The 17,315-nt window shown below is 45.3% G+C and overlaps 1 protein-coding gene across 2 annotated transcripts in view; it reads left to right on the top strand.

The window, feature by feature from the left end:
- IRS2 (insulin receptor substrate 2) overlaps positions 1 to 16,055 on the top strand; it is a 28,700-nt gene extending 12,645 nt beyond the window's left edge. Inside the window, exons 2-3 of one of the 2 annotated variants that reach the window (XM_042445972.1) lie at positions 10,626 to 10,676; positions 15,282 to 16,055. In XM_042445972.1, the coding sequence (XP_042301906.1) occupies positions 10,626 to 10,633 (8 nt within the window). In that variant the 3' untranslated portion in view covers positions 10,634 to 10,676; positions 15,282 to 16,055. The remainder of the gene's footprint in view (positions 1 to 10,625; positions 10,677 to 15,281) is intronic. The other variant, XM_042445973.1, reaches the window with a different exon arrangement.
- The last annotated feature ends 1,260 nt before the right edge of the window (positions 16,056 to 17,315 follow it).

Genomic DNA, 17,315 nt, shown 5'->3' with positions numbered 1-17,315 from the left:
ACTGAGGAGGAAACAAGCTTGTTTTCTGCTGCTCCAGAGAACAGGACTCAGAGTAATGGATGTAAGCTACAGGAAAAAAAGATTCTACCTCCACATTAGGAGAAACATCCTTACAGTATTGGCTGTTCAACAGTGGAATAAACTGCCTTGGAGAGTGGTGGAGTCTCCCTCCTTAGAGGTCTTTAAACAGAGGCTGGGTGGACATCTGTCGGGGATGCTTTGACTGAGAGTTCCTGCATGGCAGGGGTTGGACTGGATGGCCCTTGTGGTCTCTTCCAACTCTACGATTCTATGATTCTAAGATGCACAGTTAAAAACAACTAAACAATTTTAAAATATATCACTGAGAGAAGTATAACATGCAGCTGGTCACAAGCCATGTCAACAGGAAGAGATAAATTGTCAGTTTATTGAAAGGTAATAATTTTCTGGGAGGTGGGGAATGGACATATTCTTTTAGGATACATTGTAATGGAATATTTGTATTTTAATCTGGAGCTTTAATTTTTAGAAATATTGTTTGTTTTGGCAATGCAGTGAGTCTGATCAGGTTCACTGTTTTGGCCACCTGCAGGTTGTTACAATTTGAAATACAAATCCCATAAATCTAAACTGATATTTAATATTTTGCTCCTCATTCATATTGATTAGAAAGTTAATTATAAAGGGTTTTTTTTATTTGTAAGTGGCTTTGGATGTAATTTCTTGTACACAATACTCTTTTTATGCTTAATTTAAAATGAGCTGAAAGTTGAATGATGAAGCATTATGGCTCAACTCTGTCTTATGGTGCAAGGAAGGGCATAGGATGATCCAGGTTCCGTAACTAGATTGCTTACATGTTTTAGGATGTGATGGAGAGGAACACAGTGGATGCTGGTGGCTCCACCATCGGTGGGTTGTGAATCCATTCCAGGCTTTTGTCCAGTTTTAAAAAAGATATCAGAGTGCTGAATTTGGTTTGCTTGTAGGTTCAGCATCTTGGATGGTTCTTCCAGAATTTGGACTAAAACGTAGAGCAGATTCATTGCCCCACTGACTGCATGATTTTTTCTTTGTGTTGTGAATATGTAAAGAAATCTTTGGAAAAGGGTGAAACAATAAGGTTGTATTATCCTTTTCAGGAGAAGAATTGAATCATATGTGGGGCAATATAATTTATTTTAATTCATTATTTTTAATTAAAGAAGCTGAAGTCACTTGAAATGCTGAAACAACTTTTAAAATTCAAATCTAGCTAATGCAAACAGGAAATTTAGCATTTGTGATAAATGTTTGAAGATCTTTTTATAATGATTTCAAGGAATATGCAAGTCAAAATACCTTTTAGTGCTCTAATAGAAAATCCATCTGCACTAAGCCTGTGATGTTTAATCACAGAAGTAAAGAATTGAAAGGGACCACAAGCATTCCCATCCCCTACCAAGGCAGGAAATCCTAAAAACAGAGGCTGGATGGCCGTCTGTCAGGCATGCGTTGATTGAGAGTTTCTGCATGGCAAAATGGGATTGGACTGGATGGCCCTTGTGGTCTCTTCCAACTCTAAAGCCTAGCATTCTGATAGGTGACAACCTAGTCTCTCTCTTAAAACTCTCTAATGAGGGGAAGTCATGAGCAGCTGTCAGACAGCCTACCATCAGGATGTTCTATGTGATCCTAAAATGCTGTCAGTTATTGTTGCATGCCTTCAAATTGTTTTCAAATTATGGCAACCCTAAAGCAAACCTATCATGGGGCAATCTTGGCAAGATTAGTTCAGAGGAAGTTTGCCATTGTCTTCCTCTGAGGCTGAGAGAGAGTGACTTGCCCAAGGTTACCCAGTGGGTTTACATGGCTGAGTGGGGAGTCAGACTCTGTTCTCCCGAGTCCTAGTCCAACACTCAAGCCTCAACACCATGCTGACTCATCTAAACCCTACCAGAAGTAATCTGTAGAATTATGGAAATTTCCTCCATGCCAAGATCAACCATCTCATCCAACAAAGGCTGGATCTGCAGTGCAGAAATGCAGTCAGATCTCTATATCCACAGATTTTTAATGCATAGATTCAACCATCCATGCCTTGAAAATATTCCCAATAGATTTTAAAAATCCCAAAAGCAAATCTTGATTTTTCTGTTTAATATGAGGGTCACCATTTCACCATTGTGATTAATGAGACTTGAGCATTCATGTATTTTGGTATCCACCAGGGGTGGGTGGGCTTGAGCCAAACCCCAACAGATACCAAGAGTGTACTGTAATCCAGTTTGACACTACTTTAACTGCCATGGCTCAATGATATGGAATTCTGGGAATTGTAGTTTATTGTGGCACCAGAGCTCTCTGACAGAGAAGGCTACTTGTCTCTCGGCATTTAAAGTAGTGTCAAACTGGATTATTTCTTCATTGCAGATGCAATCACTGGAATCATATTTATTTTATTCATGTATTTATTTGCTATCCCACCTTTATCCAAATATGGAACCCAAAGCAGTTTACAGTGTAAGCTAAAACAAAATAGCTAAAACAATGTATAATCCAAAAAAATTAAAAAACCAAACCAATGTAATTAAAATATCAATTTAAAACAATTAAAACACATTTAACAGACAAGGAAGGTTGTTCATTCATTAAATATCTTTATGCCCTTCTACCCTCTCCCAAGTAAGATCCAATGAATTCAGTCCCATATGACTGTAGCCTAAAGGCATGTTACTTTGGACTTTATCACACAAACCTTTGTTTTACATGGAGTTACACTTCTTTTCAATATCGCAATGGGGCTTTTTGCACCATGACTGTTCATTCTCCTTCGCTGTATCTTCAACCTTGGACCAATGGAAAAGCTATTCCAAGAGTCATCTGTGGTGCGTGTTTCATCAAAAAAAAAGGAAAGACAATTTTAATATTGCTTCAGAAATGTATGTATGTATGTATGTAAATACAATAGATAACTTGCTAAAACATACATGCTTCAGGTGGAGTCCAATAAATATCTAGTTAGAATTCAGTCCCATGGGGTACCTCCAGGAAGCCCGAATCATTAAAATTCCTTTAATTGAGTTGCAGTGTTATTATGAGCATTTGTCATAAACATAATGACTACAGTCAGGGGAAAGGATCCTGTAGGCCTGTTCCAGACTTGGGGGTTTCCTAGTTGCCTCCTGCTTCCTTCCCAAAGCACCACAGAAATGAGGCAGAAGCTGGTGCAGAGATGTCATTTCTTTCTCACCTTACACATTCCTAGTTGTGGAAGGTGAGATAGAGAACTTCAGCAAGATCCTCAGGTGTAGTTGCAGCTGGAGAAGCTCCAACCACAGCTTCAGACAATGTCCAATCTAGCGACATTGAGAGATGTAGACAGACTGACTTGGGTGGGGGTTCTTCCATTGAGACCATATATATATATATACACACACACACACACACACACACACACACACAGCCTGCTTTGAAAGGACTGAATATACATTTTTTGTGATTATAACCATGAGAGTTTCTGGTTCTGTAGAAAGCAAGTGGATCACAGCTTGAACATTCAGACAATTTTAAACAAATGAGTTTATCACACAAGGTTTTAAATCTATTACAGCTAGAGAGTAGGAACTCTGGCAATACTTATTACATGTCGTCTTCATTTCATCACTGCTTTGCTGTTAGTGGATCCCTTTTCATTGATGGGGAACACCTGCCAATAAGCTTCCAAACATGAAGCTGTAGCATTTGTCCTAAAAATGTAATAACTTCTTCACATGGCAGTTCCAGTATTGAGCAGACATGTGGTGTCCTCTCTCCCATCCTCCCTTCCCTTCCCCATTCCAGAGCAGGCTGTTTTTTTAAACTTTCTTTTGTCTCCCACCACCAGATATAGAAGTCTCTCCTTGCGAGGAGACTGTCATTTCTTGTTTGGCAGGCAGGAGGGTGGAGAAGTTGGCTTCTCTCCCTCCCGCCCAACCTGCCAAAGAAGATATACAGGCTCTCCTCACAAGGAGACTGTTAGCAAGGTGGGGTTAAGGAGGAATGAGGAAGAGAAAGTGTGAGTACCTTCAATGGTGCAAAAAGCCCCATTGCGATATTGAAAAGAAGTGTAACTCCATGTAAAACAAAGGTTTGTGTGATAAAGTCCAAAGTAACATGCCTTTAGGCTACAGTCATATGGGACTGAATTCATTGGATCTTACTTTTGAGTAGACTTAGAAGATTGTGATTTTAAAATATTTTTAGGTGTTATAATTCTTTAATTTTGTGACTCGGTGACAGGATTTGCACATAGTAGGTAAGAGAAAGATTTCTGGCTTGCTTGTTTAAAAGCATTTAACTCAACTATAGTTAATAAATTCTGTTTAATCTTCTTTACCTGTGTCTGAAAATGCAGGATTTTTGTACTTCATTAAAGCTATTAATCAAAGATCATGTATAGTCACCCCTCCTTTCTCGGGGACTTGAGGTCTGCGGTCTTCAATATTCACGGAGGGGTGACCTCCGTTATTTCCAATGGGGTGCGCGCTTGCGGGCATGCACCCCATTCAAGACTATGGGGCTAAAATATTCTTGAATCTCAGTTTACACCGGGGGGGGGGGGTCCAGAATGAATCCCCCATGAAAACGGAAGACCAACTGTAGTCTTACTGTAATATGAACAATCTTAATTGCACTTAAATTTTACAATACTCTGATTGTCTTGTACAAAGACTAGGACTTTTTTTGGACAAAGACTAGGTGATTGCAATCACTGGGTCAGAGAGATTTCATATGCACAAGTACAGACAATGATAATTTCTCATAGCTTGGAAAACTGGAAAACTTACATTTTGGGCTGAAATGCTTAGAATCTCCCAATCAACATATCCATGGCTATACTAGTTGCAAGAGGCCAAAAAAACCTAAAGACACCAGATCCCATCCAATCTTGGAAGTTAAGCAGGGTTGGCTCAGGTTAAAAAAAAAAACTTTTATTTTTATACCGCCCTTCCCATGATCAGGGCGGTGCACAACATAATGCCAACACAATACAATAAAACACAGTAAATAATAACAACAACAAACATTAAAATTACATTAAAACCAATTTCTGGCCAGCCGACCACTGCTGCCAGAGGGGGAAGCTAACCAGGACCAACGTCCGGGAATGCTAATAAAAATAAGAAGGTTTTAAGCTCCTTCTTAAACTGGGCCAGGGAGGTGGCCGAGCGGAGCTCTGTGGGCAGCGTGTTCCAGAGGGTTGGGGCCGAGATGGAAAAGGTTCTCCTTGAGGTGAAGATTAACCTTGCCCCCGGAACCCTCAATAGCTGCTGCCCGGATGTTCTGAGTGTGCGGGGTGGATTGTATGGAGAGAGGCGGTCCTCAAGGTATCCTGGGCCCAAGCCATTTAGGGCTTTATAGGTAATAACCAACACCTTGTATTGGGCCCGGAAGCGTATAGGCAACCAGTTCAGGCTTTTAAGCACAGGTGTTATATGGCTGGCCCTGGGTATGCCAGTAACCAGCCTGGCTGCCATATTCTGCACCAATTGTAGCTTCCGGGTTTGGTACAAGGGTTGCCCCATGTAGAGCGCATTGCAGAAATCCAATCTAGAGGTTACCAGAGCATGTACTGCCGTTTCAAGATCTCCCCGGTCCAGGTAGGGACGCAGCTGGCGGGTCAGCCGAAGCTGATAACAGGTGCTCCCAACTGTCGCGTCCACCTGAGATGTAAGGTGGAGCGACGAGTCAAGGAGCACCCCTAGACTGCGTACAGAGTCCTTCACGGGAAGCGTGATCCCGTTCAGGACAGGTGGAACCACAGCCTTCCCTGGGCCGGGGGAACCTATCACGAGCACCTCCGTTTTCTCTGGATTCAGACTGAGTCGGTTTTTCCTCATCCAGCCCATTACCAACTCCAGGCAAGCCACAAGAGGAGAGACGCCATCCTCGGTCACTGCATCAGTCGGAGACATAGAGAAAACTATTTGGGTGTCATCAGCGTACTGATAACCCCGCGCCCCATGTCTCCGGATGATCTCTCCCAGCGGTTTCATGTAAATGTTAAAAAGCATGGGAGACAGAATGGCTCCTTGAGGGACCCCAGACGTGAGGGCCCTCTTATCGGAGCACACGTCTCCCAGCTGCACCATCTGGAACCTCCCGGAGAGGTAGGAACGGAACCACAGGAGCGCAGTGCCCCCCAATCCCCACCTCTTCCAGGCGCTCCAGAAGGATACCATGGTCTATGGTATCGAAAGCCGCTGAGATGTCCAAGAGCACCAGCAGGGACACGCTTCCCCTGTCGATGCCCAGACGGAGATCATCGACCAAGGCGACCATGGCCGTCTCAACCCCGTAACCTGCCCGAAAGCCAGTTTGAAATGGGTCCAGATAATCCGTTTCATCCAAGATTGATTGAAGCTGGATTGCAACCGCCCTCTCGATCACCTTCCCCAAAAATGGCAATAGCGATATTGGCCGGTAATTATTATGCATCAGGGGGTCGAGGGAGGGCTTTTTTATCAGCGGTTTTACAATGGCCAATTTTAAGCTGGATAGAAATTGCCCATCCCTCAAGGATGTATTTATAATCCGGTGTAACAGCGAGGTTACAACCGGTCCCCCCTGAGCCGCTAGCCATGAGGGACAGGGATCGAGAGAACAGGTTGTCTTCCGAACACTTCCAAGGATCTTGTCCACATCATCGGTACTCACCAACTCAAACTAATCCAGTTTAACAGAGTCCACGGAGGCTCTGGACGCCTCTATCCTAGGTTCTGCGCTAATGTCGGCGTCAAGTCCCTCGCTTATCCGAGAGATTTTATCTGCGAAGAAGTTGTTAAATTGGTCACAGCAGGCCTTAGAAGGTTCAAGGATCTGGTTCAGGGCAGGAGGGAGCTGAGTTAGCTCCCTGACTACCCTGAACAACTCTGCTGGACGCGACTCCGCGGATGCGATACGAGCGCCATAGAACGAGTTCTTGGCTGCTCGTATCGCCTCTCCATAGTCCTCCAAAAGGCGGTCTAGGAGAGTCTTGTCGACTAAGTGTAGGTGTTTCCGCCAGCGGTGCTCTAGCCGTCGCAGAACCCGCTTCCTGGCCTGGAGATCTTCCGTGTACCAGGGCTTACATTTTGAAGCAGGCCTGAGAGGGCGCTTGGGAGCGATCCTGTGTATAGCCCTGGAGAGACCGGTATCCCAGATACCAGTCAGGGCATCAACAGAGTCGCCATCAGCTCCAACTATGATCTCCTCTAGGGCTTCTTGGAACCTCTCGGGTTCCATCAGCCTTCGAGGGTGGACCATCCTAACAGGTCCACCACCCCCGGGGGGGATCTGGGTAGATGCCTTGATTTCTGCCTTCACAAGGAAATGATCCGTCCATGACAGGGGGGAAATATCAGTTATTTCCGCCCACGGATCTTCCGCATCCGTACAAAAGACCAAATCCAGTGTATTACCCGCACAATGCGTTGGACCCGAAATCAGCTGGGACAGGCCCATGGCCGCCATGGTCTCCATGAATTCCCGAGCCGCACCAGATGGAATGTAGTTGGTCGCAAAGGGAATGTTGAAGTCACCCAGGACAAGTAGCCTGGGTGTTTCCAGCATCAGCTCCGAGACCAACTGTGTCAGCTCGTTAAGGGAGTCTGTTAGCGCACGGGGTGGCCGATACACCAACAAAATCCCTAGACTGTCTCTAGCCTTCAGGGTCAAGTAAATACACTCGATAAAGGAGGTTTGACGGATGTGGTTCCTGGTGAGAGGCAAGGTGTTCTTATATACCAAGGCAACACCCCCCCCCCCCCCACCTAACCTGGTCTGGTCCTTCACCGAAAACCCAGCAGGGAGGGCCTGTGCCCACACAGCATCCCCCTCAGGCCCAAGCCAGGTTTCGGTAATGCAAGCCAGGTCACACTTGCTTTCCTCTAGCAGATCGTATATAATGTGGGTCTTGTTGTTAATTGACCTGGCATTGCACAGGAGCAGAGACAGGGTTTGTGGCACGGTTGGAGTGACCCTCAGGTCCTGTTGGTTAGGAGGAGGACAGGAAGGAGAGATAGATATGACGCATCGATCTCGCCGTCCTCTGTAACGCAAGTCCCCCCTCCTACCGCCATACCTCCCCCTGCCCCACACCACCTCAATAGGAGCTCCGCTCACACCGATGTTATCCATTTCCTCCCCAGCCCGAGCATTCCCCGCGTCCATACCCTCCTCCCCCCCTTGCAACCCACAAAAAGAACAGAGGTGTGACACTACAGTCATCCTCTGTTCCAAGGCTGGCATGGACACTGCCCACAAGCCGCCGGTGCCACTGCCAAAGTGCGCAACTGCGCAGTTGCAGAGCTGCGGAGTTCCGAAGCAACAGTCCGTGGGCGGCCTCCCCGGGCCGGTGCGCAGATGCGCACCTCTAACAACCCGAGGAGAGCCGCCCGGCAGCAAATGCAGCTCCTGGCACGGTCCGGTGGCTGTAAGAGGCATGACGGAGGAAGAAGCCAGGCAAGCCGGCCTTAAGCGTGCCGCTGCCCCGACATGCCCCTCTCTCCGCCTTCCCCCCAGGTGTCCCAAATTTGGCTCCCAGAGCCGGCGTGGAGTTGCTGTGAAGCCAAAGGAGTTCCGAAGCAACAGTCCGTGGGCGGCCTCCCCGGGCCGGTGCGCAGATGCGCACCTCTAACAACCCAAGGAGAGCCGCCCGGCAGCAAATGCAGCTCCTGGCATGGTCCGGTGGCTGTTAATACTTGGATAAGAGACTGCCAATGAATACCCAATGCTACAGACTCTGTTTCAGAGGAAGGAACTGGCAAAATCACCTCCAAATATACCTTGCCTAAGAAAACTCTATGAAATTCAATGGGCCACCATAAGTTAACTGGCAACTTGAAGGCGTGCGTGCACACACACTCACGCTAGAATTTTTCAAACTGTCATCCAAGCAAATAACCTTCCTGTGTCCTGGAAACATTCCATGCTCCATTGTACTTTAACGGTAATTGGGTAGCATCACAAAGAAGCTGGCACTGTTGAGCTGATTAATATGTGTGGCAAGAGAGAGATTCTGTTCAAATAGAACAGAACCTCTTTTTGAATTCTTGGTCAAATGTTTCCTGTTGGATTATGTCTTTCAATGATGATTTTATATGCAAAGCAGGAAGCTTTGTCAGAAACAATGGTGCTGAGTGATTGAAATATTTCACTACTGGTTTTTTACATTTGGCATTTATAATGTCATATTTATTTCCATTCCTCCCCACAGTGCCTGGATGCTTTGTAAAATGCAGTAGGGCTTTGCTGCATGTTGTCAACATATAATGATTAGGAGTATGAATCCCAATAATAGAATAATTAGAAAAATGATGAGGAGTATGAACTTTTTGTGTTGTACTTGATGTGGAATTATGAGCCCATGTGAAAAGAATGCAGCTTTTCATGCAGGCTTCGTCAGCTGAAATTCTCCTTCCTTAGAGGTCTTTAAACAGAGGCTGGATGGCCATCTGTCAGGGATGCTTTGATTGAGATTTCCTGCATGGCAGGGGGTTGGACTTGATGGCCCTTGCCATCAATTCTATGATTCTGTGATTCTATGATTCTATGAAATTCCCTTTTGCACACAACTATTAAAGCTTTTTCATGCAGTGCCCCAACTGGTTGGTACAGCTGACTTGAGAACATAGGTCATAATCCTGAATGATGCTCACTGTCCTGTCTGATGCAGCTTTTCAGCACCTGTGCACACCTCCAGCATGTTTGCTGGTGATCTGGGCAGATAACATTGCTCTTTTTCTCCTAGTTGCACCACTGTAGCCAAATCCTGCTTGAACACCCTTTACTCTCCTCCTGCCGTTAAATGGCAGTGCATGTTGGCAATGCAAAACTGTCTTACAAGGGTGGAAGGGTTAAGAAAGTGGGTACTGAATGCCTCCTTGTTCAATGAAATTAAAGGGACATACTGTCATGTAACCTTGGACACATGAGCATGTATCACCAATAGGATTCAAACTGACATTTGGGTCTGTGATAAGGTTCATATCTGTTGCTGCATAACTTGCTTAAGTTGGCCACTGCTTGTAAGCAAGTACAGGCCACCTTCTCTCTATGTGAGAGAAAAGCCCATCAAAACATTGGCCAGAATTAGAGAAAGCCAGTGGTCTTCTGCTTCTGTGGGATACTCTGGTCTTCATGGCCTCTGCTCCTGCAGCACTCTGAGTTGAATGGGAGCTCTGCCAGTACTGGAGAGACCCTGACTCCACTGGGCTGCCTTGACCAGGAAGTTTGTGGAAGGAGGGTCATTTTTCCACATTTGGGGGGTTGTTCAGCCCTCCTCATCCCATTGGGTCTCAGAGGCCTTTTTTAATCCTGGCAGTGACCAGGCATCACAGATTGTGGCAAACAGGCTAAAAGCACCCCCTTGGAGGTTTGGGGGGTGCTGTTGTCCATTTGGGGGCAAAAGACGTTATATCCCCTAGATTTGGGGCAGGCGCAGTGAACTAAGGGATTACAAAACTCATACTTTGTTCCCTTCTGCTGTGGGCAGAGTGCTCATAAATCAAAGTGACTCCTAAAATTAGTCTAAAGGCCTAAAAGTGGTGGCAAAACGCTACTTCAACATATTTGTCTCCCTGCCCTGCTCAACATAATAAGTAGGACCCCAAAGCTTACTTTTTTCCCCTTTCTTTTTCCAGTTTGTTAAGAGTTGTTGCCATATTGATTCCAACGAACAAGAGACAAAGTTGGTAAGGTACTGATTTTTATCAGCTTAGTTTATGTTTATGAAAACCTAGATTTTTATGGAAACATACTGTGTACTTAAAGGTGAATTTATGGTTTTTTTCCCAAAGGAAGAGGGGAGGACTATTATGGGACAAACAGTTGCTGTTCTGTTTTCTAGAGGGGGTGTCCCCCTTTCTCATGCCCATAAACCTCAGCCCAGGAATTCATGTCTGAGAACAAACTCAGAAATTGAATAGATGGGCTGTTGATGGCAAATGTGAAACCGAACAAGGGAGTTGTTAAAATAGAGATAAGCTACAAACAGGAGTGGGCAGTTTCAGCAGGTTTGGAGGCACCCGTTTTCTTCCCTGGAACCCGCCAAGGCCAAACTGGCTGTCAAAAAGAAAAAAGAAAGAAAGAAATTCGGGATGTGGCTGGAAATCTGCCGCTGGTTTTGAAAAATAGTGTTTTCTTGAAGCTAAACAGTGCAGACAAGCCCTACAACATATTTAAAAGGTGAATTTGCAACTCTGAGAGGCTTCCAGGAAAATTAGTTCAAAAAGAGGTAGCCTTCAAGGGTAACATGCATTCTCTGTGTCTTTAGGGACTGGGGAAATGGAATCTTCAAGTTCTTCTTGCATTGTCATGCTTTAGGGATTTGAATGATAATAAAGAGTAGGATTTTGAGGGAAACAGGGAAATATATAATTACTATGATATCACAAACAAACTCTTCCCACAAATGCAATGATTGGAAGTTTCAGGAAAAGAAACATGGAAATGGAAATTACAATTAGATAGAGAGTTCTTTCATGACAGGGAGTTGGACTGGATGGCCCTTGTAGTCTCTTCTAACTCTACGATTCTATGATTCTATTAATCTAGAACTGCCACTCTGACTGCTCCCTACCCCATCCCAAACACATCACCATGGTGTCCTGTATTAAAGGGAAAATACACTTTCCCAGGCTTCACACACAGTCACAATCACACACACACAAGTGGAACCCATTCCAGAATCCTTTCAATCTGACACAGTTCAGTCTGGACCCATTCTGGAGAGGACCGTGTCAGGGTGATCTCCTCTAGTATTCAGACTTTGGCTGAGCTATATGCAGAGCTCTAATATTAACAGTACTTGTGGAAGAGACATGAACACTAGCTGCTATATGTAGCTGCATAAAGTTAAAATATATGTGTTTTTTCAATGACTGAAGTGAACCTTTCTTTTAGTTATGTATTAGTGTACGTTGCAATCCTTACTTTCCACACGTGAGTTTTAGTGCTGGTGAGATTTACTAATATTTTTTTGAGTTTGTCACTGTGACAAAATGTTGTTAATCAAAGCACTTTGGCTTCATGTGACTAGTGACATCTTGAACTAGGGCCTTCAGCTGAGACTATACTGTTTGTGGTGGCTGCTGCTTGTAAGATAACAATAGGTTATTTTTACCGTATTGAGCTTTTCAATCTAGACAGAGAAAAGTTAACAGGCACACACAAGGGAATTAATTATGTGTCATGCTTAATTCCCTTAATGCAAGTGACTGGTTTTTCATTTGTGCTGCCGTAGTCAACCATGATTAGTTGCCATATTGCTATGCTGAATCGGTAATAACTGCTGGATCTCAATAGCCAAATTACTGATGCTAAATTTATTGTTGAGAAATGTAATATTTATATTTGTTTATATTATTTGTGTGTGTGTGTGTGTGTGTGTGTGTATGTATATATATTTGCATGGGTTGCACAGAAAGAGCAAAAACTTAATTGCTAGTATGGGATACGTACCATGGTAATTAATCTACCTTTCCCTTGCTTCTTTACACCTCAAATCCAGTATAGGACATGCACAAAAGAATTCCATAATTGTGCATCTACTTTGTAAAATATTAAATGTTAACGTTTGTTATCCAGCCCAGAATTCAGATCAGGACAACCAAACACCTAAATGTCACTTCCATGTGCAGATGTCTTTTTTTGGGGGGGGGGGGGTTGGACAAGTTTTTTTAAGTCCAGGGAAAGCCCTTTTTTAATACGATATAATCAGAGCATTGGGGTGAAAAGGATTCGGGGGGGCCACACTCTCCCTACACCTACTGCACAGGGCTACCCACTTCAAATCAAGAAAAGACTATCATTCTGGATGTAGGACATCCATAGGAAACAAAATGATATATTTGACTGACATTCAGTATTACAGTTACAGATTTGTAACCTAGAATTACAGATCCATAAGTCGTCAGAAATACTCAGTAGCCTTACATTGCTGTACATGGCACTCCAGCCCAACTAATATTTGAAAATTGCAGGAAAAGCCGTGTTGACCGTTAAACAAAATGCAAAACAGGCATTGGTGATACCTTTATGAGGCCAACAAGCAGGCACAAAAACATTACACTGGCTTACAAAGCTCATTATACTCTTCTTCAGGCAAAGATTTTTGTTTGTTTGTTTGTTTCAAAAAAAAATCATGCAAAAGGGACTCACACAAAAGCCTACAGGTCTACACCTATAGTTTGGGATTTTACAGTGAGTATTTTTCATGCAAGCAGAAAGCTGAGTCCCCACCTTCCCCCACAAAGAGAAATCAAGGAATAACAGGGACAACCCTTATCAAAAGAAGGCCGTAAAATCTAAGTTCTCTGTTGCAGCCATAAAGGTTCTTCTCTTGTAATTTGTTCTGATCCCGTTCAGGGAAGCCAAAATTCAAGTGAATATATAACTAGAATTTGAAAATACTGTTGTTTGTCTTGAATTGTTCACAGCGACCTTAACCTCATGCAGGAAGCAATGAACCCTCTAATCACTAGTCAGAATTCTCTAAGACTGCATACCATCTCAAAGTGAAGGTCTGTTCAGAGCAGAGTGTTTTTCAGTGCAGATTTATTTGTGCAGCCTTGAAGAATCCTTCTTGGGTCTCCTTCTGGGTGAAAGCAGGGACATAGCGGGGGTTTTTCTGTGGGGTCTGGATCCCCCCTTCCATTAGATACAATGAATGGCATGCACCACCATGCCACCACATCCAAGCCCCATTATAATGGTGGCACTTAGTCTGGACCCGTCCCCCTTCCCAAATTCCTGTCTACGTCCCTGGAGAAAGGTGGCATAAAAATTAAATATTATATATCCTCATGGTATACGTCAGGGGTCGGCAACCTCTGGCCCGCGGGCCGCATCTGTTGGCTGCAGCTGCACCGCCACCAGCCGCCTGTCCCGCTTTTCGCTCTCTGGGCGCCGCCATTTTGGGCAGCAAAATGTGTGACGAGTTTGCGACCTTCCCCGCCATTTTGGGCGAAAAAATGGCGGTGCCCATAGCGGCCTCTGGGGCTATGGGCGCCGCCATTTTTCACCCAAAATGGCGGCCGCCAGAGCGGCGAAAGCTGCGGCGGCGGCCGTGCGGCAGCGGGCGGGCCTCTAGGAGGCCCGCTGCCGTCTCCGGGCCCTCCAGGAGGGCTCCGAGGGCAGCAGGGGCCTCTGGAGGGCCCGCTGCCGTCTCTGGGGCCCTCCAGGAGGGCTTCCGAGGGCGGAGGGGGCCTCTGGGGGGCCCGCTGCCATCTCCGGGGCCCTCCAGGAGGTCTCAAGGGCGGCAGGGGGCCTCTGGGGGGCCCTTTGCCGTCTCTGGGGCCCTCCAGGAGGGCGGCAGGGGGCCCTCTGGGGCCCATTGCCATCTCTGGGGCCCTCCAGGAGGGCTCCGAGGGCGGCAGGGGGCCTCTGGGGGGCCTTGCCGTCTCTGGGGCCCTCCCGGAGGGCTCCGAGGGCGCAGGGGGCCTCTGGGAGGCCCGGTTGGTCGCTGGGGCCCTCCAGGGGTCCCTCCCCGCTGGCGGGGCCCCCTCACCTTTTTTGGTCGTTTGATGGGGCCTGGGGCCCCGTCAGGGGCCAGCAAAGATGGGGAGGCCTCGCCCCCGGAGGGTGGAAGCTCCGCTCCCAGCATGTGGCCCCGCCCCTGGAGTGTGGAAGCTCCACCCCTGCACACGGCCCCACCCCAGAGGGTGGAAGCTCCACCCTGTCACGCGGCCCCGCCCAGGAGGATGGAAGCTCCATCCCGGCACGTGGCCCCACCCCGGAGGGTTGAAGCTCCACCCCCGGCTTCGGCCCCCCAGTCGCCTGAGGGACAGCAACCCGGCCCCCGGCTCAAAAAGGTTGCCTACCCCTGGTATATGTCATAAGTCCACTAACAAAGGTGTAAGTCTCCAACAGGATTCTGGCCAATGTTTCTAGAATCCACAATTTTATGGAAGCACCACTGAATATGCTCTGACTTAATTCTTTGTAGAGTGGCAGAAGTTGAGCCCTTTTCAACAGTTAAATAGGGCTCAACTGTATAAGGGTACAGACCAGCAGTTGAAAATTAATTATTAGCATGTAAATAACTGTGCCAGGGTACGACTCTACAATTTTGTTCTTATGCACACAAATTGTACGTGTGTTGAGTATAACATGTGAACACCCTTTATATATACATCCCAGGTAAGGGAGAAGGAAATGTTTGTTACACCAGTGGTTCTGCTAACTGTAAATAGTAATGCCTGCAGGAAACATTGATGAGTCATTATGGAGATTAGACACTGCCTTTATTATCCTGTGCACAGAGCTAACTGATGCCAGTTGTTTCTGTTTCTTTTCAGAATGAAGAAGCATGTTTCACCATCATGAACCCGACGTCCATTTTTGAAGCTGCTTGCAGATTTTCCCCCCAAAAGATTAAATCTTAAAACTACATTTTATGTAGCTTTCAGAACAGTTCTTTATTAAATTGAATAGGAACTGAACCATCTGGGTTGTTTTGCAACACTGTGCTGCTGTTTGCATAAATGGTGCTCTTTTAGGAGTTTGGACCTCTTCAGTTGGTGTATTGATTATGGCCATTACCTTTTCAACACAGATGAACTATACATGTTCTTCAGCATGGTGGGATGTTCCACTTGCACATACTACAGCAGTGAAATATGGTGTTTAATTACTGGTGTCCTTTTAAACCTCTGCAGCACTACCTCAGATAAGAATGAAACTGGATTTGTATTGCATTGCCTAGCATTATTCTGTATCTTACTGCTGAATGCTGTACAGTCACCAACCTTATGGAACCTACAGTATCAAAAAATAACAGAATGGTGCTGGTCACTTGCTTCTTAGTTACTAGCTGCTCTGTTAATTTATCAGGTAGCGATGAGGATGAGAAATTAAAGATTTTAAACAAACAGAAACTTGAAAGCTTAGATTCCTATGAATATATTTATGATCATTGTAAAACAAGCAACAGAACTTAGTATGATTAACTTTTACTAGGAAGTCATTGGCGGGGTACAAACCGCCGCTTTGCGGCACTCCCCCGCTGCCGCCATTTGCTCTGCGCGGGAGCCGCAGCAGCCAAACCGCGTGACTCCCGCGCGGAGCAAAAAAGAAGCTCCATTTCGGAGCTTCTTCTTGCGGTGCCTCTATGACATCGCGAGGCGCCTGGCGCGGACTCGCGATGTCATAGGCGCCGCGACACGTCTGGACGCTATGCGTCCAGTACGTAAAGATGGCGGCGCCCATGTAGAAGGGGCACCACTATCTTGTACGTATAGGATACGTACTAGGGTTAGGGGGGTGCGGAAGCACCGCCCCTACCTAACCCTAGTACGTATCCTATACGTACTATATGGCGGTTTGTATCCCGCCATTGTTTACCTCTGACATATTTATATAATTGTCTCTATAGCTTTTTTAAATGCTTCAGATTGCAAAGACGTTTCCTGCTATATGTAGGGTTGCATTTATCAGCAAGCCCTGTTAATTGAATTTCTTGTAACCAAAAGTAACATCATGAAATGGAAGGGTCATAAAAGGCGTACAGACCAAAACCGTTGTTTTGAACAGAATACTACATCAAGAAGAATGAAATTTCCCATAAAAGGGACACCAACAATTTGGGGAGAGAGTAGAAACCCCAGTCATTCTAACAAAAATTATTGAGAAGTACATGTACATGCTCAGTATTTTGAAGATGAATATCCTAACTGCTCTTTTTGCATTTACATTACAGCTTACATTGTCCTGGGCCATATTCATCTTATTGCTTCTAACTTGTATTTGATTAAAGAGGCTTTTAAGCAATACTTTTTCAAGAGCCTCCCCTAATCTTCATGTGACAATAAAAAAAGAAAGAGTAACTAGAGTTGGACCTGGTCTTGGGAAAGCCAGGTTCAATTCCCAGGTGAGCAACCAAGCCTGTTGCCATTATGTCAGGCTTCCTCTGTCAGCCTAGCCTACCTGACAAGGTAGTTACTAAGTTGGAGTGGAATATATACTCCACCTTGAACCCACTGAAGATAAGGCAGGATGTAAATACAATGAATAAGCAATCGGTACCATGTCATCAGAAATGCTTTACATTTTTAATTAAGGTACTAAAAAGAACTAGTGCCCTAATGCTCTAGTGCAAACTCATTTTGCTTCCGTGCTGAGCATTTGAATTGAAGATTGTATAGCAAGACATATCTGAATGTAATGTCCACCTTTAAGTGTTGCTTTGAAGGCCCGAAAGGAGAATATCATAATGAATATCTTGGTAAAAATTACAGAGATGACAACAAAAAAATCCTGTAATATTAAAAACATAACTTCTCTGTCTCAGTTAATTGATTGAAGGTGATGATGCTCCCAGCCAATGAGATAAT

Source organism: Sceloporus undulatus, chromosome 1 (assembly GCF_019175285.1).
Source record: "Sceloporus undulatus isolate JIND9_A2432 ecotype Alabama chromosome 1, SceUnd_v1.1, whole genome shotgun sequence".
In the NCBI taxonomy this organism is placed as follows: domain Eukaryota; kingdom Metazoa; phylum Chordata; class Lepidosauria; order Squamata; family Phrynosomatidae; genus Sceloporus; species Sceloporus undulatus.
This window is presented reverse-complemented; position numbering and strand designations above follow the sequence as displayed.